Below are 24290 nucleotides of genomic sequence, written 5' to 3' on the forward strand. Positions count from 1 at the left end.
ATTGCAAACATTATCCTGTCAGTCCCTTGAAAGGAAAACAGGTTGCAGATTGGGGGTGTGGAGGAGGTGTGCTGAGGTTTTGTGTTGTGTTTTTGGTTTTTCCTAAGTCCTATGAGTAAGCCAGCCTACAGAAAACACCAAAAATAAATTGACTGGTCAAAACAACCAGCTGGGATGTTCAGAGTAAACCAGGATACCAATGTAGCATCAACCAGATTAAGAAAATATTCTTTTCTCATTTGTTGTGTTAGTTGAAAAGAAGGCTTACTGAAAAAACGCCCTGTGCTGGGCCCTGGGGAGGCTGCAGCTCCAGAGCTGTGTTCTGTGTTGGGCCCCTCACTGCCAGAGAGACACTGAGGGGCTGCAGCATGGCCAGAGCCAGGCAGTGGAGCTGGGGAAGGGGCTGGAGCACAAGGGGGCTGGGGAGGGGCTGAGGGAATGAGGGTGTTGAGCCTGGAGAAGAGGAGGCTGAGGGGAGCCAGCAGCACTCTCTGACACTCCCTCACAGGAGGTTGTAGCAAGTAAAAAATGACAGGACAAGAGGAAACGGGCTGGAGTTGCCTCAAGGGAGGCTGAGATTGGAGCTGAGGCAGAACTGTTTCCCTGAGAGGGGTGTCAGCCCCTGTGCCAGGCTGCCCAGGGAGCTGGGGGAGTGCCCAGCCCTGGAGGGATCCCAAAGCCCTGGAGCTGAGGTGCTGAGGCTGTGGGTCAGTGCTGGGCTGGGCAGGGTGAGGGGACTTGTTTCACTTGAACCTATTTTGTGTGCCCTAATGTGAGAAGGTCTGAATTTCATCTTTCTGCAGGGACGGACGTGACTGGGGAGACCACGGCCGGAAGTTTGAAGGGCATCAGGATCGCTCCTGGCAGAGCAGTGTGGATGGAGGAATGATGGGACGGGATCACGAGCGGTGGCAAGGTACACTTCTTGCACAGCAGTTCCTTGGTTGTGCTATGTAAAGCATAAAATACAGTCACCATCATCCTTGAAGATGAAGTAAAACTATTACTGTGGGTATAAAGAAAGCATTTGACCTTTTTTAGGTGGAGGTAGAGGCAGACCTGGCCACGTGATGCATCGGGGAGGCATGTCAGGGTAAGAACATGAAAAAGAGCAAAGTGTGTTTGTTTCCCTTTGAAGAGGCATCTCTTCTATTTAAATTGGCCAAAGAAACATTTTAAGGGAGCATCAGTTACCAGATTTGTTCTTTAAATGTCAATGAATAAAAGGTTGTGCATCTTACTGACGGGTGAAAAATCACCCCAAAAGCTTTAGAAGAACATCCATCGTATCACCCTGACACCAGAGTCACGAGAGACACTAATTAAACTGTCTGAATCACTTTCTAGGCGTGGAGGTTTCATACAAGGTGGCAACCAAAGTCAGATGATGCATGGAGGAGGAATGCAAGGAGAAGGATTTGCTGGCCAAGAGAGAGCAAACAGACCTAATGACCCTCGTTTTAACCGTCGTTACTGAATGGGGTTTAATTTTTAATGCAAGGTGGCAACTGAAATGAATCTGTTCCCCAGGGTTTGCCATTCATTGGAACTTACAGGCTACTGTAAGTCTAACTTTCTTTTTTTAAGCTGCTGCCATATTATGTCACTCAATCCAATGTGAACTCATTTGTTTTTGTAATGTGTTGTTCATATCCCACTGAAAATGTTTGTTAACGAAGCATTCCATTTTCCATAAATAAAAGCCAGTTTACAGTTAATTGCTTTGTTCCAGCACTTCCTGGAAAACTTCAGCTACCTGTTAAACCATGTCTCTTTCAAAGATGAAGTGTCAAAGTGCCTTACAGGAGTCCCTTTGCACAGCTCCCTGAAATACTGTGTTACTTCAGATATATCAAAGTTAACTACCAAAACGAGCCAGCAGGAGAGAATCACAGAATCTTAAGGGTTGGAAGGGACCACCTAGATCATGAAGTCCAGAGCAGGACCACCTAGAACAGGTCACACAGGAACTCATCCAGGTGGGTTTGGAATGTTTCCAGGGAAGGAGGATGTTAGTAGATTGCTGTTGTCAAAGTCTGAACACCTCCTACTGCAAAACTGCCTTAAGATCCTGTAGGACGAGTGGGTTTTTTTCATCTTGTCCATGTTGGTAGGGTCCAAGCAACAGGATACTGTTTAGTTTAAAAAACCAAAAGATGCTTTGTCTCCAATGGAATTTCCTGTGTTTCAGTCTCTCTTGCCCCTCTCTCTGGGCTCTGCTGAGCACAGCCTGGCTCCATCTTCTCCATCCTCTCCCTACAGACTGAGTTACCAGCAGACTCTGTGACAGAAAACGTGCAGGTACTTGAGACAGTGATGACTTCCAATCACTTTTGCTTAGCTTCTGATACATAAGGTTAGTCCAAACCTCCACCAGTTTCAGGTCAGTAATTATACCTGGCAATCCCAACTTCCCTGAAGTAGATTAGAACCAGCCATTGCCTGTCCTTTGGCATAATTTAGAATGTGAGAAGTAACACAATGAAGATTTGTACAAAGATTTGTCTCTTTGTTCTATCCAAATTATAGTTTGTGCATCTCTGGAACAACGTGGCCTTAAGAGTTACCCACCAGAGATGGCTTATGTGATGCCAAGAAGGATGAAAATGTGTTCTTTTTATTAGTAGGTCACTGTTGGGTTCGTCCCATCATCAGAGATGATTTTTTTCCCACAGTTGCCTGATTTTCATTCATTTCCTACAGCCTGCATTGTTACTGGAAGTGAAACTCCAGATCTTTTTCATCAGGGTTGAGACTTCCCACATTGGAAGAGGATCCCTGTGGACAAACCCTTTAAATTCTAAGAAGCTGCTGTGATTTACAGCAGGGGGTTGCCTCAGGCTGTCTGGATCACACAGACAACAGTGTAAAAGATTATTTTTTTGCTTTAATGGTGAATCTGAGGCCCAGAATGGTTTGAGTCATTTGTTCAAGAACACAGACTGGGAATGCAAACAGAACAAAGAGATTTTCAGATTGCTACACTCAGTAACTAGTAATTCTGTGGGTCTGGCTAGAATCCAGTGCCTTCTTGTGTTTAATCCTTTAGATGTTCACCTCTGATACAGAGAAAGAAAATACAAGAGTGGTGATACACCCAGACCTGCTCTGCTTTGTCTTTCCCACTTGAGATCATTGCCCTTTCAGCAGGAGGACAAGTAAATCATTCCCAGTAGATAGAGCCTGTTCCTGTCCCTGTTCCCTCTCTGCAGGAAAGGCATGGAAACATAAAGCTGCAGCACAACTGACCTACACAGATGCAGGCATCAGTCTTGATGCCAAAAGGAGAGGATTTTAACATGAGAGGAGATAATTAATTAAAGAACCTTTTCGACCACCTTGAGGTGGGGTAAAAAAAAACCCAACAAACCAAACCGGAGCCTCTTACCTCAGTGTTTACTGCATCTCAAAGTCGTCCTTCCTGCAGGCTGAAGGCTTTTTCCCCACCCACCCACCCCATCAGGTTTTAACCGAACTGCATTTCCTTCTAACCCCGCTAGATGGGAACACCGACTACAGGCCTCTGACACCGCGGCAGCCGATGGCTCGGACCAGACACCCACAGTGGCTGTGAGATCCACCCAGCCTTGAATGAACCCCGTGGGCGGAAATAATGGGACCAACTCAGGTTTGGGGGGTTTCTGGTTTCATTTGCTTTTTGCCTGGTGCAAAATGGGCTATCAAAAACCAATTTAAATCCACACAGCACGGGTGAAGACAAAGCTGAAGAGCTGCCTTCTGTTCCCTAATGCCACAGAAACTCCCATCTCCCTTTTCTTTTTTCTCCTCCCCTTGTGTAGTCCCAAACATTAAGGGCTTGAAAAGATAACAGTTAACTTCACAGGTGGGATGGGAGCATCCCAGAATCCTGCTCAGTGCCACAATGCTGGCATGTGTAAACTTTCTATCCTCCTGTAGGACATTGACTAGAGACAGCCAGAGTGCTTCACAACTGGTGACAGAAGAGGTAGCCTCTGAGTCATCATTACAAAACATCTGTGAGGTAAAAAGGCAAAAACTGGAAAGGAGGAATGGATATTTCTGTGAAAAGAAGACACAACTACCAAATGCACTGGGGATTTTTTAGAGCTACTAATGCCAGCTCATTTTATGATTGAGGAATTCCAGAACCATTTGGAGCAGTGACACCAGGCTGCTATGGCAGAATCACTGTGTTCAGAAAGAGAAAAGCTACTGGGGGAGCTGAACAAAAAAACCCAGTTTAGTCTGGCAGTCAAACATGGGTATAGGTCATCTAGAGAGATGGTGGAATCTGCATCCTTTAAGATGTTCAAAACATGGCTGGACTTGGTCCTGGGCAACTTGGTTTAACTGACCTTGCTTGAACATGGATGCTGAACTAGATTATCTTGAAATGTCCCTTCCAAACCCAACAATTCTATGAGTTGCAGCACAGGCACTATTTTAACAAGCCTGTTTCTGCACTGCCACTGAAGTCTGCTCAGCAAAGGAACCTGCTTTGCACCCTGTCTTACCTACAACTATTTCTAAAGGTCACAAACTAGACTTGGCAAAACAATTTGACTGAAATCCAGCAACTGTATGAAAGGAAGCAGCCCCTTAGTGAATGTACACATTACCATCGAGATGTAATTAGAGAACAGATGTGCTGGGTCAGATGAAAGTATCCTTCCCACTCTCTTCTTTAGAGGCAAGTGTGTAAAGAAAAATATGGTGGAACAGGGTGCATGTAGAGCTGATAAACTCCCAGTGTCTGGCACTCCAAGTTGTAGCTTCCATCTGGACCATTAGGTTTAAGAGTCACTGATGGACCCATCCTCCAGGAATTAACTTAATCTCTTTTTGAGGCTATTTATACCTTTGCCAAATCCTCTGAAATCTCTCAGCGTAAAGTTTCATCACAGAACTATTTGTTAAAAAAGGAAACAAAACCCCCACAAATCCTTCTGCCTCCTTGTGTTTTAAATCTGCTTCCTAATCTGAGTAAGCACTCATCCTACTCTCCCAACCTACCCCTGCCTAGTTCCTAGTGCCTCTTGGCTCATTCTGTAACTAGCACAGACTACAACTCCCATCAGTGTGGGAGAAACTTGCAACACAGACTTCAAAAATTGCCTTCTACTGCACACTCTCATCAAGTATTGCAACCCCAACTGGCTACTCCCAGCTGTGTGACAAGTCTCAGGGCACCTGGAAGCAGCTTTCACATCAATAATGTGCTCTTTGTCTGACAGAGGCACTCCTAGTGATAGTTGGCAGGTAATTGCTTTGCCTCTGCAAAACATCTACTGTTACCTTGGGTTTTTGTATTAAACTGTTGGCTTGTTTGGAATTAGATGGGATTCTCCTTCAAGGTTAATGCAGCTTCAGAATCATCTGTTTAATTAGCAAGCTTATCACAGAATCATTTTGGTTGGCAAAGCCCTTGAAGCTGCTCCCAGCCCTCCCCTCACCCTGCCCAGCCCAGCACTAACCCCTGGCCCTCAGCACCTCAGCTCCAGGGCTTTGGGATCCCTCCAGGGCTGGGCACTCCCCCAGCTCCCTGGGCAGCCTGGCACAGGGGCTGACACCCCTCTCAGGGAAACAGTTCTGCCCCAGCTCCAGCCTCAACCTCCCCTGGGGAAACTTGAGGCCGTTTCCTCTTGTCCTGTCACTTGTTACTTGGAACCAGAGCCCAACCCCCAACTCCCTGCAGCCTCCTGTCAGGGAGTGTCAGAGAGTGCTCCTGTCTCCCCTCAGCCTTCTTCAGACTAAACAGCTCCAGGTCCCTCAGCTTGAAGGGCTACACCTCTGCATACAGCTGATCTCTCTGAAGCCTCTGATCACTGCTAAGTCAGAGAGCAGTTACTGCAGCCTGTGTGCTAAAACCAACCCAAATACAAATGGAAGTTCCAAAGTCTTTTATTGTAGCCCTTGCCCGGCTGAGCTGCCCTGTGGAGGGACGGACTATGCATCATCCCACGGACAACACAGGATGGAGAACCATCAACCCTGGAGAACATGTTCATTTGACAAGATCCTTCACATACTTCCAGCCTTCCTCAGTGTATTCACAGGCCCTGGTGGGAGCTACAGACAAGGCAGACATGACTGTCTGCACTCCTGCAAGGAAAGCAGAGAAGAATTACCCCAAGAAGAGCATCATTCAAGCCAACTTTCCCACTGTTATTCTAGCACTGCAGATCCCTTTACACATGGAGAGAAAAATTTATCTCTAACAGAAGCTTTCAAACATAACTGAGGCCTGAATGATCCTTGGTTCAAGTACAGCTTTATTGTCTCAGCAGCATGTGTGACACGAAGGAATTCCAACTTCAGGACCAGTGTAAGGGACAGACAATTACAAGACTGAAACAAACAGCTCAGCTATGTTCCATTTTATTTCTGGTTCTGACACAGACTCCATGGCTGATGTTGGACATGCCACAATGTTTGTGGACTGTGTTTCCTCACTTTTGCACCATATAAACCCCTTCTGAATTAACTTACTAGGCTTCTACAACGTGCTTTGGCCTTCAAACAAGATCTCTACAATCCTAAAAATAATGGGAATGCTCATCCCTTCTGAAAAGTCAGAGGCTGAGCTCACACCTACCACCATCTTTAACCAAAGGTTCAGCTTTCTCAAGCTGTCATTTCTTTTTATGCTCTAGTTTCCCTGATGTGATGAACTCACTGGTGCTTAAACTCTGCTTATTTCTTGTGGGGGACACAGGACTCCCCAAACACTCCACTGACATACTCAGCCTTATTCTAGGCTAGTGTAGGCACAGCCTGTCTTGGGGCACAGGTAGACAGCAAGCTTTGTAGGTAAAAGAAACACCATCTCTTCCTGTTAGAAAAGGCAGACAGGTTTATGGCCACACACTCTTCTCCTCATTTCAGTTGGAACAAGAAGAAATTCAGTCAAAAGTCCCTCAGTTTGATAGTGGTAAAACCTGGAACTGAATACACTTCCTTAGTCCCAGTCCCAATGCTCCCTCTACCAGACTGTAACATCTACCACCTCCTTCTCCATCATGCAGTTTAAGAGGCTTTATTGAAACAAAATTGGTATAAGCTACAGTACTCTTGGCCCTTTGCTCCTTCCACAGTTTGCTGACAAGTTATTTTACCTTTATTCCAGGAATCAGAGAGAGAAAAGTCAAATTTTGGGGTGGGTGGGAGCTGGGAAGAGAGAGAGAGAAAACATCAGCATTTGAGGGGTTTCACTTACAACAAGATTCACATCACCTGGCCTCAGATCACCAAACCTCTTGACCACAGATCTCAAAGCACTTGGGTACCTGCTCTCTACAATTCTCAAAAGGGATCAGATATGGGGCTCAAAGTCTGGGCTTTGCTCCTTCCCCCAGTACAAAGCAGGGGCAGAAGGCAGTATTGATCATTTGGGTGCTCCTGAAGAATCATCTTCAGGCTGTTTCCTTACACTAATTAGTTTAGTCTCTAACACAAAACCTGCTTTTCAACCTTTCAGCAAAAGCTTCTCCTTTTCTGAAGAGTTTAAAACCTACAACTTACAGAGAATTCCACTTGACAAACTGTTGGCAGCTTCAGAAATCAGGAGGAGAATCTTTTCATTCACTTCTCAAAAGCACAGAGGAAAGCTTAGGAACACCACTACACAGGGACACATCTCTCAGAGCATGCTTGCCATCCCCCCTTCACCCTGCATGGCCTAGTTACTCCTTCTCCTTTGAAACAACATCTGTGAGCAACATCTCTCCCCTAAATATGAAATTTTATCCTCCTTCCATTTCAATCCTCTTCAAAACATTACCAATGCCAAGTCCAGTTTCAACAGCAAAACTCCTGTGAGCATCACTAGAACCACAATATCACCCCAGTGTTTTCTCCTCCTCATGCACACAGTGTGTTTGTTTTGCTGTGTTTCATCTGCACAGTCCTTACCTCCCAGCCTATGTAACTTGTCCACTCTTGGATAGCTGGAGGCAGTGCTTCTTGAGCTTTTTTGAGGGCTTCAGCACCTTGTGTGCCGCTGCCCAGCAGCCCCTGGTCGTATGCCACGTAGACAGCAGCTCCAGCCAGGCTGCCTTTGATGACAAACCTGCAAGAATCAAAAGAAGCAACAGTTCAGTTCATGTTATGATTACCAGTGTACCTCTCTTGGTAAGTTGGGACCCTGAAAGGGGTTCAGGTGAGGGAGTCCTGGCCCAGGCTGCCCAGGGAGGATGTGGAGGCTCCTTCTTGGGTTTCCAAACCCACCTGGACACGTTCCTGTACCCCTGAGCGAGGGGAACCTGCTTTAGCAGGGGGTTGGGCTGGAGCAGCTCCGCAGGACCCTTCCCACCCCCAGCATTCTGGGACTCTTGTGAAAATATCTGGCTACCTTTTCTTCTCAGGCCAACTATTCCCCATCCACCCCCTCAAAACATTCCCATTTCATCAGTCCCAGTTTTCAGGACACAATGTCAAACCCCTCAGAGGATCTGCCTCTTCTTAAAGTCTGGGAATTCCTGGCATATACCTTTGATAAAAAGAACTAAAGGATTTTGCAGTAGGTAAGACATCCATGTCAATGACGTGGCTCTTGCTGTCTTGTAATCTGCTTAGTTTGACAGGCTCCACCTTGTTAAGGTCATTACAGACCAGTTAGCATCTGGCCATGCCTGCTCCTGCATCCTCAGAAAGGGGATGAAAAATCCACCAGCAACCAACCAACCAAAACCTGCCAGAGAGCAGTACTGCAGTAGCAGAACATATGACAAGCAGAGCCCTTGAGAGGCAGGAGAATTAGTATCTAAACCCATCTATTCACAACTGTTTTGGCAAAAAGGGATTTCTATGTTACAGATTTATTACTGGGTCCCAAAAGCATCCTTCCACATCTTTTCCCTTCAAGTGGGCTTTATGTCCAGGTTTGAAAGTGTTATAGAATCACTGAATGGGTTTAATTCTCCACTGGTGCAACTTGAGGCCATTTCTTCACGTCCCATCATTTACTACTGGGGAACAGACACTGATCCCCAGCTCCCTGCAGCCTCCTGTCAGGGGAGTGCCAGAGAGTGCTCCTGCCTCCCCTCAGCCTCCTCTTCTCCAGGCTGAACACTGCCAGGTCCCTCAGGCCTCCCCCTGCACCCTTGTGCTTCTGGGGCTGTTGTGGCCCAGCTGCAGCACCTGGCACTTGGCCTTGTTGAACCTCATCCCATGGCTCCAGCCTGGCCAGGGCCCTCTGCAGAGCCTTCCTGCCCTCACGCAGAGCTTCGTGCCAGCAGCAAACTGCCTGAGATGCCCTCACCCAGATCATTGACAACGACGTTAACCAGAACGGGCCCAGCACCGAGCCCCGGGGAACACACCCGCGTTCCCTCAGCATACGAGCCCCCGGGGCAGCGTTCCCCGTTCCGCCACGAGCACACCGGCCGCCTCCCGCCTGTCCCGAGCAGGAGACGCCGGCCAGGCCCGGCGCGGGTGCGGACGAGGTCAAGGGCGCAGCGCTGCGAGGCCAGGAGCCGGCAGGACGGGCCGCAACGAGCTCGGGAGAGGCGGCGGCGGCGGCATGAGCGCGGGTGGGGTGGGGGGAATGGCGTCGGGGCGAAGGCGAATGGCTGCGGGCAGAGGGAGCGCGGCCGCGGGGACTCACTTGACGACGGGGAAGAGGCGGGCGGCCATGGCTCCAGCCGCGGGGAGCGCCGGGAGCCGCTGGCGTCAGCAGCGCCGCTCCGCCTCCCGCCTCCCGCCTCCCCGGTAACGCCGGCGGCGGCGCCGCGGCAACGCGCGGCCGGGGCGGGACGCGCGCGCCCCCTCAGCGCCCCTCAGCCCCCCTCAGCCCCCCTCAGCGCCCCTCAGCCCCCCTCAGCGCCCCTCAGCGCCCCCTCAGCCCCCCTCAGCGCCCCTCAGCCCCCCTCAGCCCCCCTCAGCGCCCCTCAGCGCCCCCTCAGCCCCTCTCAGCGCCCCCTCAGCCCCCCTCAGCGCCCCTCAGTGCCCCCTCAGACCCCCTCAGCGCCCCTCAGCGCCCCTCAGCGCCCCCTCAGCCCCCCTTCAGCGCCCCTCAGCGCCCCTCAGCGCCCCCTCAGCGCCCCCTCAGCCCCCCTCAGCGCCCCTCAGCGCCCCTCAGCGCCCCCTCAGCGCCCCTCAGCCCCCCTCAGCGCCCCTCAGCCCCCCTGAGCGCCCCTCAGCCCGTCCCGAGCTCCCAGCAACGCGGCTCCTGCGTCCTGCGGGGAGAGGTGCGGCTGACCCCCAGGTACCGCTGCTCGTGGTTGGTGTGGTGAGCTGTAGCTGTGTGCTGTAACCGTGTCAGCATCGTGGCTCTGGAGTGGATGGTGAAATAAACGTTCTGTGAGTGGAATCGTGAGGGGGTTTCTGTAGGCTGAGGGAGAAGTCTCGCTGTAGAGAGGCTGGTTTGGAGTTCGTAGAGCTGTGGGAGCCACCTTTGTCTTAGAATCGGACGTCAGATGTGTTCCCTTTGTCTCCTCAGCCTGGAGGAGGCTGAGGGGACACCTACTCGCGCTCCGCAGTTGCCTGGCAGGGGACTGTCGCCAGAGGTGCGAGTCTCTTCTCCCAAGTAATGAGCGATGGGACAAGAGGGAATGGCCTCAAGTTGCCCCAGGAGAGGTTGAGGTTGGAGCTGAGGCAGAACTGTTTCCCTGAGAGGGGTGTCAGCCCCTGTGCCAGGCTGCCCAGGGAGCTGGGGGAGTGCCCAGCCCTGGAGGGATCCCAGAGCCCTGGAGCTGAGGTGCTGAGGGCTGTGGGTCAGTGCTGGGCTGGGCAGGGTGAGGGCAGGGCTGGGACTGCAGCAGCTTCAAGGGCTTTGCCAACCCAGATGTCTGATTCTCTGGACCTTCCCTGCACAGACAGAGGAGAGCCCTTCCTCCCCATCTTTGCCTGATGCCAGCACCACCCTGCTACCAGTCAGACCAGTACCTGGGACTCCAGAACTTACAAGGCCAACCAATACATTTCTCTGATTCTTTTATTTCGCTGCCCTCTTCTTTTTTGTTTGTTTGTTTATTAATAGAGCTCTCAACCATTTTAGTCTTTGTATATGCTTCCACAAAATGTGGCCAAAAGAAGGACAAGCCCCTGCTGTGGCTTCCTACAGTGTGGCAACTGCTGCAATTCTCAGTGCAGGCATCTTTTTCTCACCTTTCTATTTTTCCTTAATCCTAAGTAAATCCTGACAGGTTGAAGACAGAATGTATTTGTTGGTTTATCCACCTTTAAGCAAATAGCAGCTGACCTGAAGTGCTGACAGACAGCTGACCTGGTTCCCCTGTTTGTAATAGGAGTGTAGAAATAGACACAGTGAACAGAAATAGAAAGTACCTGTGCTGTTGTCAAATCACATTATGCTGTTAACTTCAAATGCTCGAGCTCTAAGTCTGCCTGCTGCTTCCTCACCTTCAGGAATATCCAGTATATTATCTCAAAACCTTCCAGCTTCTTCCCATTTTACCTTCTCCAGGCCCCAATCCTGCCAAGACTTCTGTCCGTGATCACCTCTGTACCTTAGGTAAGACTCTTAATTTCATTACCTCTGTGAGTATCAGCATATCCTGACCTGCTGCCCCACCAAGAAAAATGAGACTTTCAGGTCATGGTTTAAATGGGAAATTGGTGCTGACTCCACAGGTTTCTGTGGAGTTTTCCTTCAGGGACAGACATTTAAAAACCATCTCTCCCTGAATGCCAGACTGGCTGTCCTGGAGCAAATGAAAGGCTGAGAAAAGGCAGGAAGATAGATGAGGGGACTTGTAGAACTTTCTCCAGAGCTGTTTTCTGCCCTCTTTGGATCTCTTCCTCTCATACAAGAGCAGGTTTCATTGTCTTCAGGCCTGCAGCTTTATAGTTTTCATCCTGCCAGAGTGAATTCCTCCAAACAGGGAGTTGCAGCCCTCACCAAAGCATTTGCAGGACCAACATTTTCCCTCCAACGGGGAAACAGAACTTCTCTGCAGCTTCTTATCAAAGTGTTGATTGTCCATGTCCTCCCTCTCTTTTATTCTCGACAAAGGTGACTTTGACTCCCCCTGGAGACACTTCTCAGGTGGTGCCTCAGTTCTACACAGCATTGCTGCATATGCAGGACAGAAAAGGACTTTACACACCTCTTGCAGGTTGGCTTCCAGCACCAGAGGAAGGAGATTACAGGGTTTTGGCTGCAGTACTCAGCATCAGAACTTCACTTTTCTTCTTCACAACTTGGAGAAATATGAAGCCAATTGGAAAAGTGCTTTGTGTTGCAGTGCTCATAGCTGGGCTCATAGATTTCTTCTGGAAAGACCCTTTTAACCCAGGTAGGCTCATTGGAGGGTCATTCCAAACTGGAACATAAGTCACTTAAGAGGTTGCATTTCAAAACTCTTGACTGGTGATCTCATTGCTGCCCAGAGTCCTCCCAGAGTTGGAGGCCCCAAAGCAATGCCTCATTCCCATATTTGGAATGACCAATGACCAGCTTGAAACAGAGGGAGAGAAACATTTACAAGGGATCCTGCTGTCTGTGTGCCATGTACTTCACCACTTCATCTGGTTTTGTTTTGATTTTAAATCCTTGGGGTCAGGAAGTTTGAAAAGCCATGAGGCTGTGGTGCTGAGGGACACGATTTAACGGTGCCCTTGGCAGTGTGAGGTGAGTGGTTGGACTTGATGAGCTTAAAGGTCTTTTGCAGCTGACACAATTCTCTGAACCCTGTCTATAGATGTGCAGTGCACAAGGGGGCTGACATGTCTCCAAAGTGATGGCAAAGAATAAATGGCATGCAGAAGGCAGGAGGCCTAAAGCTTGCTTTATGTTGTACAGCTTTTTATAATGTGAAAACCAGCTTCATCCTTGGAAGATATTGGTCTAGGAACTCAGACTTTTGAGCACTTGCACAAGTCTTTCGACTTCAGAGCCCTGCTGATAGTTAAGGGCAGTTCCTCCTCTGCATCCTTCACTTCTGTTCTCTTTCCCATACACAGAGAGCTTGTCTGGTGCCCGTGTTCTTCTGACTGGAGCCAGTGCTGGGATTGGAGAGCAGATGGCATATCATTATGCCAGATTTGGTGCTGAAATTGTTTTGACTGCCAGGAGGGAAGCTGTGCTGCAGAAGGTAAGAACCTCCTTGTATGAGGGAAGACATTCACCAAAAAACAACCACCATGAGGAATTAGCTGTCAGCATGAGAAGTTTTCCCTCAGAGCAACAGTTCTAATTGTAGCTGTTTTGTTAAAGACTCAAACTGGTTTGTAAGTCAAATAATTTTTGACCAGCTCAAATAGCTGACACAGCTCTCAGACTGTGGGGATGGGCAACTCACAAGGAAAGTTCTTCACTGTGAGGTGGCACAAAGAAGAGCTAATGACAGTGAGCATGAGACTGGTTCCTAGTGCCTGGAAAGCCTTATTTCATCAAACAACTAAGCTGCAGGTCATTACTGATCACCTTCACATACTCAACAGGGCAAAGGCATTGTAAAAGATGGATTCTGCTACAACATTGCCAGGTGTTTTAGAACAAAAAGGAATTTAAAGCATAACCCTTATTCTAAAAGAGTTGTCCTGAAGAAGATTGTCTTCTTCAGGTGAATCTTGATCCTTTTCCAAGATAGATTTAATCTGCAACCTGCTAAGAGTTACCTCAATTTAACTGTGTGCTTAAACAAACTCTGACAGCAAAATGGGCTGAATGGAATGAAGTTGTGTCCCTGCCCTGAATTGACTCTCACTGACTGTAGTAGGGGGAAAAAAATCATGCCTTACAGTGACCTTATTTCTATCCTTCCCCCCACACACCATATTGTTTCATCTTTGGGGGTGTGCTGTTTTTCAAGGTGATGGAGAAATGTCTGACACTTGGAGCAAAGAAGATCTTTTATATCCCTGCAGATATGTCCTCCCCTTCAGAGCCTGAAAAAGTGGTTCAGTTTGCTGTCCAAAAGCTGGGTAAGCATCTTGGGCATCTCTTTAGCTTTCAGGTACATAGACAGTTCTCATTCCAGTGGAGTTCTCATTCAGTTCCCCCATGTTCCTTAATGAGGGGAATGTTTAGGAGGGGAAAGTTAAGGAGGGGTTTGTAAGCACCAATCTGGATGTGGCCATCTTTTCAGCTGCCTTCCACAGGGAGGGAATGTCTTTTGCTAGAGGAGAAAAGTATGCAGGAAGCACTTGCTGGCAGTACTTCACCAAACCACAGCCCATAGCAACAGCATTTCAGAGTTCCTTGGTTACTGGGGAGGGGCTGGCCACTTTGGCTGACTGGCTTTTCTCCTGCCCTCAGGGGGACTGGATTACCTGGTGCTGAACCACATCGGCCTCACCCGTTTCCAGATGTGGGCTGGGGATGTGGAATACACCCGCTGGCTCATGCAGGTGAGGCTTCCCAGCAGGAAGAGCTCACCTGGAGCTGGGTGAGTCTGGCTTCTCTTGGGACAGCTTTGGGAAGCTCAAAGGCAAATTCAAGTCTATGGCAATGGTTGAGAACAAACCTTTAACTCATGGTTCAAGTCAGTTTGGAGGCTTTGTTACTAGACGGGTGTTTTACTCTGCTGTTGTCCATGTGGGCAGAGGAGTGTCTGGGAAGAACTTCACTTCTCTGTCTGCCTTAGCTCCCATTATCCCAGGACTGTTAGGGATTGATGAGTAGTTACCAGCAGTTGTGCAATCTATGTCTAGTTTAGGAAGGCCAATAGGTGGGGAGCAAGCACTCCTTAGTTCCATTTCAGAAGAGATGCTCAGTGTTGTGTTTTGCTGTAGCCTGAGCTCACTCAAGAGAAACTTTCAAAGGGGAGCAAATCGATTTACTCCTGGTGTCCTTGTTGCTGGGTAGGGACTGTGAGTGAAGAGTAGCACACAGAGAACCAGGGACAGCTAATTATCTCTTGTTGAGAAATCTGTATGTTAATTAAAGCCCAGCAATAACCTTTGCTCTGACTCTGTTGCTTTTGCTGGAATCTGAGACTCAGAGCTGCAATGTTTGTTCCCATCTTCACAGAGATGTTTCTTTTCACTTGATGTTTGAAAGGCAAGTCTAAGCCATGCTCCTTCCCATTTCTGACCACTGCATTGGCTTGCTGGCTCATGCTGACCTTCCCTCCAAGTCCTTTTGCTTCTTCAATGTCTACTTGTCTCATTCCAGGTGAATTTCTTCAGTTATGTGTCACTTGCAACAGCAGCTCTTCCCACCCTGGAGAAGAACACAGGCTCTCTGGTGGTTGTTTCCTCCCTCACAGGTGAGTGTCTTTAACTGGCATAAGTGCTGGCCTTGTACAAACAATGGTTCCCAGAAGATTGTGTTTCTCTGTGTCCTTAACACCTCTACACATTTTCAAGCTGTGCATTTTGTAGCAGTAAGCAGGGTGGTGTCTGGCTGGCCACAAATTCAGCCTCTGGCTCATCCCTGTCCTGTGACTCCACTCCTTGGTGTCAGGGACGTGTCATGGCTGGGTGCAGCAGCACTGAGCCAGGCTCTGTGTGTGCCTGGGATGGGGAGGAGGCTGCAGGTACACCATCACACTGGGCTTTTTATCCCAGCAGGTGACTTGATTATTGGTTAAGTTAAAAGCAATTTCCTCCCTTTATCAGTGTGTGTGGTGGCTCTCGTGCTGGGATGTGCTCACACAATGGGGGAGCACTTCCTAAGTGTCTGTGTCTGATAGAAACTCACCTGGACACCACTTGGGTTGAGGCAGGATGGGAAAGCAGAGATTCCTTCTCCATGGCTCCACCTTCCTTACAGCCACTTGTGTTTTCCATTCTCTCCTTTCCAGGGAAAGTACCAACTCCCTTCACCACTTCCTATTCTGCCACCAAGTTTGCACTGGATGGATTCTTCACCTCGCTGCGCCATGAACTGATCATGCAGAAGAGAAATGTCTCTGTCACCCTCTGCATCCTGGGCCTGATTGATACTGAAACAGCACTGGAGAATACCAGGTGTGTGTTTGAAGGAAGAGGAAGTAGAGTCTGGGAGGGAATGTGTCTGCAGGAAGCTCCTTGTTGAAAGCATGCACAAAATGCACCACAGCTGTGTTCAGCCTGGAGAAGAGAAGCCTGAGCTCAGGGGCACCTCAGCAATGCTGATCAATCCCTACAGGGTGGGTGTCAGGGGGATGGGGCCAGTGGTTGGTGTGTGGTGGCCAGTGGCAGGACAAGGACTAACAGGCACAGGCTGGCACACAGGCAGTGCCCCTGGCACAGGAGGAGAAAGTCCTTTGGTGCTGAGCTGAGGGAGCCCTGGCCCAGGCTGCCCAGGGAGGGTGTGGAGGCTCCTTCTCAGGAGGTTTCCAACCCCACCTGGACACATCCCTGTGCCCCCTGAGCCAGGGGAACCTGCTGTAGCAGGGGCTGGGGCTGGAGCAGCTCTGCAGGGCCCTTCCAGCCCTATTCTGAGGTTCTGTACGGGAAGAGTTCATCAGCTCGGGCCCACGATGGGGTTGTCCATGCAGCAGCAGACAGTCTGCACAGTTAAACCACACCAAGGGCTGCCTGGCTTTGAGTGATCCTCTGTTTCCTTTCAGGGGCAAAGTGTACCTGACAGCTTCTCCTGCAGCTGGAGCTGCCCTTGCCATCATCCAGGGCGGTGCCACACGGGCGCAGGAGATTTTCTACCCGTGGTGGCTGCAGCCCGTTTGCTGCCTCTGGGTTTTGTTCCCCTACAGCCGGAACCAGGTTTTACAGAGCTACTATAACTACAGCAGTCCTTAAGGGATGCCCAGCCTCCTCTCCCCTCCTTCTAACCACATTCCCATATCCCACTAAGAATCCCATTCAGCTCTTGCTGTTAAGCAGAGCTGGGCAGTGGTGGCAAAGCTCTTCATAAGACTCTTCCTGGCCATCCTTTTTTCCTGCTTCAGCCACTTCATTCTCCCCATCAGAGATTCTTCCCACTGTTCACACTGGTTTAGCCCTCCACCTCTCTCCCCTCCTTCACCTCTCTGCCTCCAGTCCAGCTTTAACCCCTCTGTACAGGATGTCCTGGAATGTCTGTCCATTCCTGTGGCATCCTGCTCCACTTTTTCACTGGTTTTTGGGATTCTGTGAACCTTCTTGCTCCCTATAAATAGAATTTTAATCTCTACTTTAATTAAACTACAGGTTTTTTTAAACAGTCTCTGCTTGAATCTTCCAGGGCTGGCGATGGAGAAAAGATCCTGTGTGGGCTCCTTGGTGTCTGAGAGGATGGTTGCTTCCTGTGTTGTTCCTATATGCAGTGCATGAGTCACAAAGTCATTTTAAGTAGCTTTGAAAGCTGAAACTGTTTGTCAGGTTTGGAGTTTATAGGAACAGCCAGGTGTTGCTTAAACCCCCCAAGTTTTTCTAGGGGATACAGAACCAGAGTGGAGTGTGCAGAGCCTTGTCAATCCCAATCTTTCTTCAAGCATAGCTGGTCCTATCAAAGGAGAGAAGAAAAAGCAAGATGTGGGGAACATTCCAGCCAGAGAGAGGCATCTTCCTGGGAAAGGGTCACTGCATCTTCTTTCCTCTGTTGACTAAGGTGCCAGACTAAGTGCACTCTTCTTCTGCACTAAATATAAACACTTGTGTGCCTGTGAGAACTGTCAGGGCAGCTCCAGCTCCTCTTCTGGTTACTGGGAATGATGTGTGAGAGTTGCAAGTCCATTTTATTCACATCAGAGGAACAGGCACCAGCTGAGTGGGTTTCTTCTTCTCTCTTTGCCATTGGCTGGATTTTTGATGTGACAAAGCTTTCTACAGAACTGTGTGGCAATAAGAACTCGCAGTTCCTGATGTTCTGCTCCCCCTCTGCTCTGCCCTGCTGAGGCCTCAGCTGGAGTCCTGTGTCCAGCTCTGGGCTCCCCAGCTCCAGAGAGACAGGGAACTGCTGGAGAGAGGCCAGTGCAGGGACAGCAAGATGCTGAGGGGATGGAACATGTGTGTGAGGAGGAAAGGCTGCAGCCCTGGGGCTGTTCAGCCTGGGGAAGAGAAGCCTGAGTTCAGGGGGCCCTTCTCAGTGCTGACAAATACCTGCAGGCTGCAAATACAGGCTGCCCAGGGAGGGTGTGGAGGCTCCTTCTCAGGAGGTTTCCAACCCCCCCTGGACACGTTCCTATGCCCCCTGAGCCAGGGGAAGCTGCTTGAGCAGGGGCTGGATGAGCTCTGCAGGGCCCTTCCAGCCCACACCATTCTGGATGAACTCTGGAATCCAAACTCATCCCTTCTAACACACCCCCCCCACCTGCCCACTCCTCATGGCAGTGTGAGCACACACCTTGGCTCAGCCCCTGCAGAATCCTTGGTGCAGGAACAAGGAGGCATCACATGTGGAAGTATTCTGAGACTTCATGCTCTGCTCATATTCTGCTGTTCTCTGGCACCACTAAACAGAGGTTTTGAAGCAGAAGAAAGGTCCCAGGGAAGCTGCTGCTCTTTGAGAAGAGGGGACTGAACCATGGGCATGCCAGAAGGAATTGGTTCTCTACCAACCCCAGGCATGTTCCTTACCTTCAGGGCAGAGGTGAGGAGTCTGCAGATTTGCTTTCCCTTTGGTTCTCTGCACAGCAGAGGGCTCTGCTTCTCGCTTGCTTTCCATCAAGGTGCTGTTGAAAGAGCCAGTTTTGTCCTCTCAGGGGTGAGCAGAGCACACAGGAGTCCTTTACTGGTGTCCAGCATTTGCCCCCACAAGCTGGGGCTGGTTTGTGCTGAGCTCTGGGGGAGCTGCACTCACTGGCTGCAGCTGGGCTGACACAACACTTGCATTTTGGAGCTCACACGCTGAAGAAGGCTGCAAGGAAAATGCCCAGAGAGCATTGAGAGACCCCAGGGACACTGTGTGGTGTTCAGAGGCAGGGCTGTGCTGGCCTGGAGCACTCAGGTTCTGAAATGCCTTTCACCTGCCTGCACACACCATTTGCTGAATGGAAACAGACTTGCCTTGCCCCAGGCCTCTGGTGACTGTCTCCAGGCACCAGCATTCCCCAGCAGCAGCTGCAGGTCACACAGGGAGCCAGAGCCCAGAGTACTCAGCAAGTAAAACTTTTATTAAATAAATTTAAGACTTCTTTTGTTTCTTTTTGAAACCAGAGGGAGGAGTTTGACACAGATGACTCTTGTATCACACCTTGTACCATTGCACAGTCACAGCAGCAACTGTGATGGCAGAAACTGCAAGTGCTTTGTTTTTAAACCAACCTCTAGTTCCCAAAGTCCCTTTGCTGCTGTTGGTGGTGTTGCTGTTGCTGCTGTTGTTGCTGTTGCTGTTTTTGTTGTTGCTGTTGTTGTTTTTCTTCCCATTTTGGCATTTCTTGGTCTTTTTTTTGGGCTTTTTTTTTTGTTTGTTTGTTTCCTTTTGTTCAAAATTAGATGAAGCTTCAACTTCAGGAAATTACTCGTAGCAGAAATAAAGTACATTATACAAATCACGTACAGAATAGATGTTAAGTATAAAAATGGTATTTACAATAAGTAAACATGGACTCTAGAAACAGCCAAACTCACACGGCTCCATCCACCGCTCAGCAGCTCTCAGCGCCAGGTACAGAGGGGTGGCCGAGGAGAGGGGGAGGTTGAAGGAGAAGGTGAAGGACTGTGCCACAAACATCTGAACAAAGGGAAACTGGAGGAGGGGGGGAAGAATTGGCTGAGGTTCTCTGAAGTCCCCCTGTAACTCCCTTCAGTAGCAATTGCATCAACCTTTCTCCGCCAGCCCTCTGTTCGTGTCTGAACGTCCACACACACACACACACACACACAGGAATGTTCTTGGTACTTATTGAACTCTGAAATACTGAAACTAATCCTTCAGAAGGTTTGTGGGGTTGGTTGGGTTTGTTTTGCTTCCCTTCCCTTATTTTGGCAGAAACATAAAGGTGTTTGGAGTTGCTCAAGAGCTTTGTCTTATCAGCATGACACCCCCAGGGCTCTTGGTCCAATCAAGCTCTGCCCTGTGGCCTGTGCTTACATGGATGTGGATGGAGCTGGGTCTAGATCTGCTGCATAATGGATAATCTGTTCCTTGGAAGGGGGTGGGGTGGGGGGGATAAACCCCCACCAGAATGGCAACCCATCTTTGATGATCCCATCCTTGTGTGAGAGCTTTGCAGAGGGTGTGAGGTGAGTCCTCTTGATCAGCTCGGGTGGAGAAAACGTCCTGTTTGGTGAGGGGATGGGAACTGCTCACTGACAGCATCAGGTGCCTTCCCATGGGGACAGGAGGCTCCTGTCACTCTGCTCTGCTCACACTCTCTCAGCTTCTCTTGCCTTGAGGTGTTGCCATGGAGCGCTGCGGCAGCGGGCTGTGCCGCGGGGCGGGGAGGCAGTAACGGTTCCTGTCCTAAAGGGACTCTTCTGTGCTTTCAGCCTAATGGAGGAGTAGCTCAGGACAGGCTTTGGCACCAAGTTCTGGGAGTTGGTTTTTTTTTCTGCAGAAGCCCTTGGAAAGATAAGACTGAGAGCTCTTGAGATGCTTCAGCAGGCTGGTGCTAAGGTCAGTGGATGAGTGACTGGAGCTGCGCAGCCGGCTGGGCCCTAATCCTGGAGGTATGTAGTTCTCCTTCTCCTTGCTAATGCTGAGCAGAGAGATGTGCTCTCTCTCTCTCTCTCTTTTTCTCTCTCTCTCTCTATCCAAACATCCTCTCAAAACGTTCAGGCCTATCTGAGAAGACACTGTTGCAAAGGTAAAAGCCTTCCTCTCCAGCCCCTCTGGCAAGGAGTCAGTCTCTGAATGGGAAAGTTTGGTCCTGTGAGCCACTTTAAAAAAAAATAGAGACTGTATATATATATATATATTTATATTTATCTATGAAAGGGCCAGGGGTCGAGGCAGGAGGGAGGGAGGAGGGGAGCTAAGTATCCATATATCACTGCAGTAACCTAGAGACACACCAGTGGGTTTTCTTGGTCCATGTACTCCAGGCACACCCCAAGAGGAAGAGCTTGGGGTCCCCTGGGGCTGCTGGTTTTCTGGTCCCTTTGCTATGCACCACATTAGCAGCAAATATGCAAGTCCATCCTGGCAAGAATCTTCCTGCTGGGCAGATCCTGAGCCTTTCTCTTGAATTGCATGTTTTGGGGAGGACAGGAGGAGGATGGGGTGGGGAGGTGGGGAGCAGAGGAGGGAAAGGGGTGGTGTCAAAAGAGTTGATACATTTACTGGCCTCTCTGTAAATCAACCTGAAGCAGAAATTCTTCCTCTGGACTTTCCTTTCACCTGAATAGAAAGGGAGGAGGGAGGGAATTGGGAGATTAGGAGGACACCTGTGCAAACCTCAGGCTTTGAGTTGCTGTTGCTTAAACGTGGAGGAAGATGATCCCAGGTAGAAGGGACCAACATCAGCCCTCCCTTGCTCCCAGCCTGGGGGCTGGCCAGGAGCCAGCTCTTGGACAGGCAGCTCTGGCTGGGAGTGGTCAGAAAGCAGATGGAAACCTTGCTGAGAGCACAGGCTGCCCTTGGCACCCATCTGCCTGCCAGAGCCCTGAGAGCACTAACGGGTCTTGACCTCCCCTGTGGCTCCATCCACAGTGTGCCCGTGGGCCCAGGAGCCTCCCTCCAGCCCAGACCTGGGCCTTCAGCCTTTGATCTGTGCCACAGAAGTGCCAGTCCCCACCTCTCCATGGATTTGGTGACCTGCACCCCCACCACTGTGAGATCTGGTTATTCTCTCAGTGCAGACCCACCTGGCAATCACTGCACTGTGTCTGACCCTCTTACCTTCACCAGACCCCATCCTGACCTTGGCCTGCAGACTGACCCCCTGACTTGGCCTTTGGGCCTCCCCTCATTGCCACAAACCTGGCTGATGATCTTGGCTGAATGTGGCTGCCCTCCCTCTCCAGGCCTGCCTGGGTGCCCTTCCTCAGGTGCTGGGGCTGTGTTACTGCATCCAGCTCCTGGCTCCCACCCCAGAGGGAGCAGCCAGCCCCTGCTGCCCCCTGCCCCTGGCCAGCACTCTGCAGGAGCTGTGCCACCTTTACCTGTGCTGCAGAAGTGCCTCCTGCTCTCTCACTGCTCTCAGTAGGGATGGGTTCCATCCTTGGGTCGTTTTAACTGGACCTTCAAACGTTTCATGCCAATCTGGAAGCCATTCATGGCCTGGATAGCAGTCTGTGCACTGGATGGGTTGTCAAAGCTTACAAAACCTGCAGGTGTGGATAACAACGTTGGTGCCATGCCCAGGGCATGAGTGTCCTCCTTAAACATCCTGCCTCCCTCACCCCCTGGCACCAGCACTCACCAAAACACTTGCTCTGGTTGGTGGCACGATCCATGAACACCTTGGAGGAAATGATGTTGCCAAAGGGCAGGAACATCTGCATCAACTCATTGTCCCCAAACTCCTGAGGGAGATGGTAGATGAAGAGATTGCAGCCTTCAGGACCTGTAGGCATGAGGGCAATGGGGAGGGACAAAACAGCCCCCAAAGGGAAGGGGAAGAAAAATGGGCTCAACTCAGAGCACAGCACTGAAGGAGAAGCCCAGCACTGCTCTGACCCCTCCCCTTGCAGACTGACTTTCACAGCTTGCCCAGTTTCCACGTGGACACAACTCTTGGAGTGTCTGGGTGCTGTTTGCTGGAAGGAAGTTGGCTGAGCCCCTTGTCCAAAGCTCCCCCAGTCCCAGGAGGGCAGCCGGCACTGCTGCTCTGGCAGCCCTTGCCCACAGCTGTGCAGTGGTTGTGTCCAGCCCATGAGCCACAGCCCCAGCTGGGAATCTCCTGGATTGCCACACATCCAATTCAGGGCTTGCCCTGGCTCTGCCAACTGCTTCACTTGCTCCCTGTGAGCCCCACGAGCACCAGCTGCTCCCTCACTGGCACTTGCTGTAGGAAGCAGGAGCAGACAGAGGATGCCTTTGCCTCCATACTCTGCCCAGGCCACTTTTGAAATATACTGAAAACAGAAAGCTCCAGGGCTTTGGGATCCCTCCAGGGCTGGGCACTGCCCCAGCTCCCTGGGCAGCCTGGCACAGGGGCTGACACCCCTCTCAGGGAAACAGTTCTGCCTCAGCTCCAACCTCAACCTCCCCTGGGGCAGCTGCAGCCCACTGACTCCATATCCTTTGGTGTACAAGCTTGGTTCTAGTGCTTGCCATCCCCTTTGTACTTGGCAACACCTGGCCAGGGATGAGCTCCAAAGTCTGCATGACAAACATCCTCTAAACCCTTCCAGTCCCCTCACTGCAGAGACATGGCTTGTTCCATAACCCAGATCCACTCCTAAAGATCTGAGAGGACAAGGATTAGTTCTGTCTCACTTCCCTGTGTTCTGTGGTGCAAAAGAGCTACACAAACCCCCCTCCCCACCCTGATCCTCACCTTCTCGCTGCTGCTGCTGCAGGATGGGAGGTGGCTGAGGGATGCTCTGAGCAATGGGGGTGATGGTGGTGGTTGGATACACGGCTGTATTCCAAGGAGACAGAACAAACTGTTTACCTGAGGGTCTGGGCAGCCCCAGGGGCCTGAGGGAGACAAGGGAAGCTGGTACCTGCATACTGCTGCACTCCTGTGAAGGCTGGGTGTAGAGTCTCTGCTACCGAAGGGCTCTGGGCTGCAGAGAACAACATCATCAGAAGCACAGCAAAGGGAATCACTCCTGTGTTCCCTCTGTCCCTCCTCCCCAACCCCCTCATCTCAGTGCCTGCCCACTACAGAGCTAGAGAAAGCATTCTGTGTGGGGAATCCCTGAATGCTGGGGCTGGAAGGGCCCTGCAGAGCTGCTGCAGCCCCAGCCCCTGCTCCAGCAGCTTCCCCTGGCTCAGGGGGCACAGGAACGGGTCCAGGTGGGGTTGGAAACCTCCTGAGAAGGAGCCTCCACACCCTCCCTGGGCAGCCTGTATTTGCAGCCTGCAGGTCCTGAGGCCTCTGGGTGGGTTTTGGGGTTTATTTCCCTGCTCTCTGTACCTGAGTATGGCACAAGGCCGTTGGTGTAAACTGTCTCCAAGGCTGGATGCCCATTTGGGAATGGCACCACCCCAGTGAATCCATTGGAAACGGGGGTCACCAGGCCCGGCATGGCAGCTGTTCCCAGCAGAGGTGGGGAGTGGAGCCCTGTGGAGCAAGAACAGAGGTCACCCCCTGAGAGTCCAGGTCCCACGAGGTCCCTTCCTTCCATGGGTGATGCTCCTGGCTCTTCTAGTTGGCACATGGAGGTGACAGAGCAGTGCTGGAGCCTTCAGATGAGGCAGCAGTAGGGGGAAGGGCTGTGTGCAGCGTGGCTGCTTCTGGCTCCTCTCACACCTTTGGGCTGGGACTTTTTCAGCCGGGTTTGTCCAGCACTTGCACCAACCAGCCCCATCCCTGCCTGGTGCTCAGCCCCCTGTGCACTGCTGCTGTGGGGTGCCGAGTGAGTGCTGTGCTCAGAGCCCAGCCCTGGCAACCCCACTCCACTCCATCAAAGGGGAAAAGCCCAGC

The 24290-nt window shown here is 50.6% G+C and overlaps 4 protein-coding genes across 8 annotated transcripts in view; 2 read left to right on the top strand and 2 right to left on the bottom strand.

The window, feature by feature from the left end:
• The window catches only part of LOC104561438 (scaffold attachment factor B1), a 21270-nt gene extending 14820 nt beyond the window's left edge, over positions 1-6450 (top strand). Inside the window, exons 19-22 of one of the 3 annotated variants that reach the window (XR_009820391.1) lie at positions 804-916; positions 1042-1093; positions 1348-1562; positions 3501-6450. Coding sequence is in view for 1 of the 3 variants with exons in the window: in XM_062014857.1 (XP_061870841.1) it covers positions 804-916; positions 1042-1093; positions 1348-1477 (295 nt within the window). In the remaining 2 variants the exon portion in view is untranslated. The other 2 variants (XR_009820390.1, XM_062014857.1) reach the window with 2 other exon arrangements.
• Positions 5868-9637, bottom strand: MICOS13 (mitochondrial contact site and cristae organizing system subunit 13). The gene is made up of 4 exons (XM_062014862.1): positions 9587-9637; positions 7894-8050; positions 7098-7149; positions 5868-6084 (listed from the first exon to the last, which is right to left on the bottom strand). The coding sequence occupies exons 1-4, from the start codon at positions 9613-9615 to the stop codon at positions 5987-5989; spliced, it is 336 nt and encodes a 111-aa protein (XP_061870846.1). The 5' UTR covers positions 9616-9637; the 3' UTR covers positions 5868-5986.
• A 423-nt stretch (positions 9638-10060) lies between these two features.
• On the top strand, positions 10061-16973 carry HSD11B1L (hydroxysteroid 11-beta dehydrogenase 1 like). 2 transcript variants are annotated; one of them, XM_062015017.1, is made up of 9 exons: positions 10061-10186; positions 11408-11455; positions 12060-12239; positions 12907-13037; positions 13758-13869; positions 14204-14295; positions 15062-15155; positions 15693-15858; positions 16443-16973. In XM_062015017.1, exons 3-9 carry the CDS (start codon positions 12155-12157, stop codon positions 16627-16629), a joined length of 867 nt encoding a protein of 288 aa, XP_061871001.1. In that variant the 5' UTR covers positions 10061-10186; positions 11408-11455; positions 12060-12154; the 3' UTR covers positions 16630-16973. The 2 variants fall into 2 exon arrangements, with proteins under 2 accessions (XP_061871001.1, XP_061871002.1); XM_062015018.1 differs by lacking the exons at positions 15693-15858; positions 16443-16973 and having other exon boundaries at positions 14204-14333; positions 15062-15126.
• Positions 16974-20166: 3193 nt separating this feature from the next.
• The window catches only part of CELF5 (CUGBP Elav-like family member 5), a 33406-nt gene continuing 29282 nt past the window's right edge, over positions 20167-24290 (bottom strand). The window contains exons 8-13 of one of the 2 annotated variants that reach the window (XM_062015158.1): positions 23781-23927; positions 23365-23427; positions 23196-23279; positions 22116-22259; positions 21856-22020; positions 20167-21091 (exon numbers count right to left, since the gene is read on the bottom strand). In XM_062015158.1, coding sequence (XP_061871142.1) covers positions 21893-22020; positions 22116-22259; positions 23196-23279; positions 23365-23427; positions 23781-23927 — 566 coding nt within the window. In that variant the 3' untranslated portion in view covers positions 20167-21091; positions 21856-21892. Of the gene's footprint in view, positions 21092-21855; positions 22021-22115; positions 22260-23195; positions 23280-23364; positions 23428-23780; positions 23928-24290 lie in introns of those variants that run through there. The other variant, XM_062015157.1, reaches the window with a different exon arrangement.

This window comes from Colius striatus, chromosome 25 (genome assembly GCF_028858725.1).
Source record: "Colius striatus isolate bColStr4 chromosome 25, bColStr4.1.hap1, whole genome shotgun sequence".
NCBI lineage: Eukaryota > Metazoa > Chordata > Aves > Coliiformes > Coliidae > Colius > Colius striatus.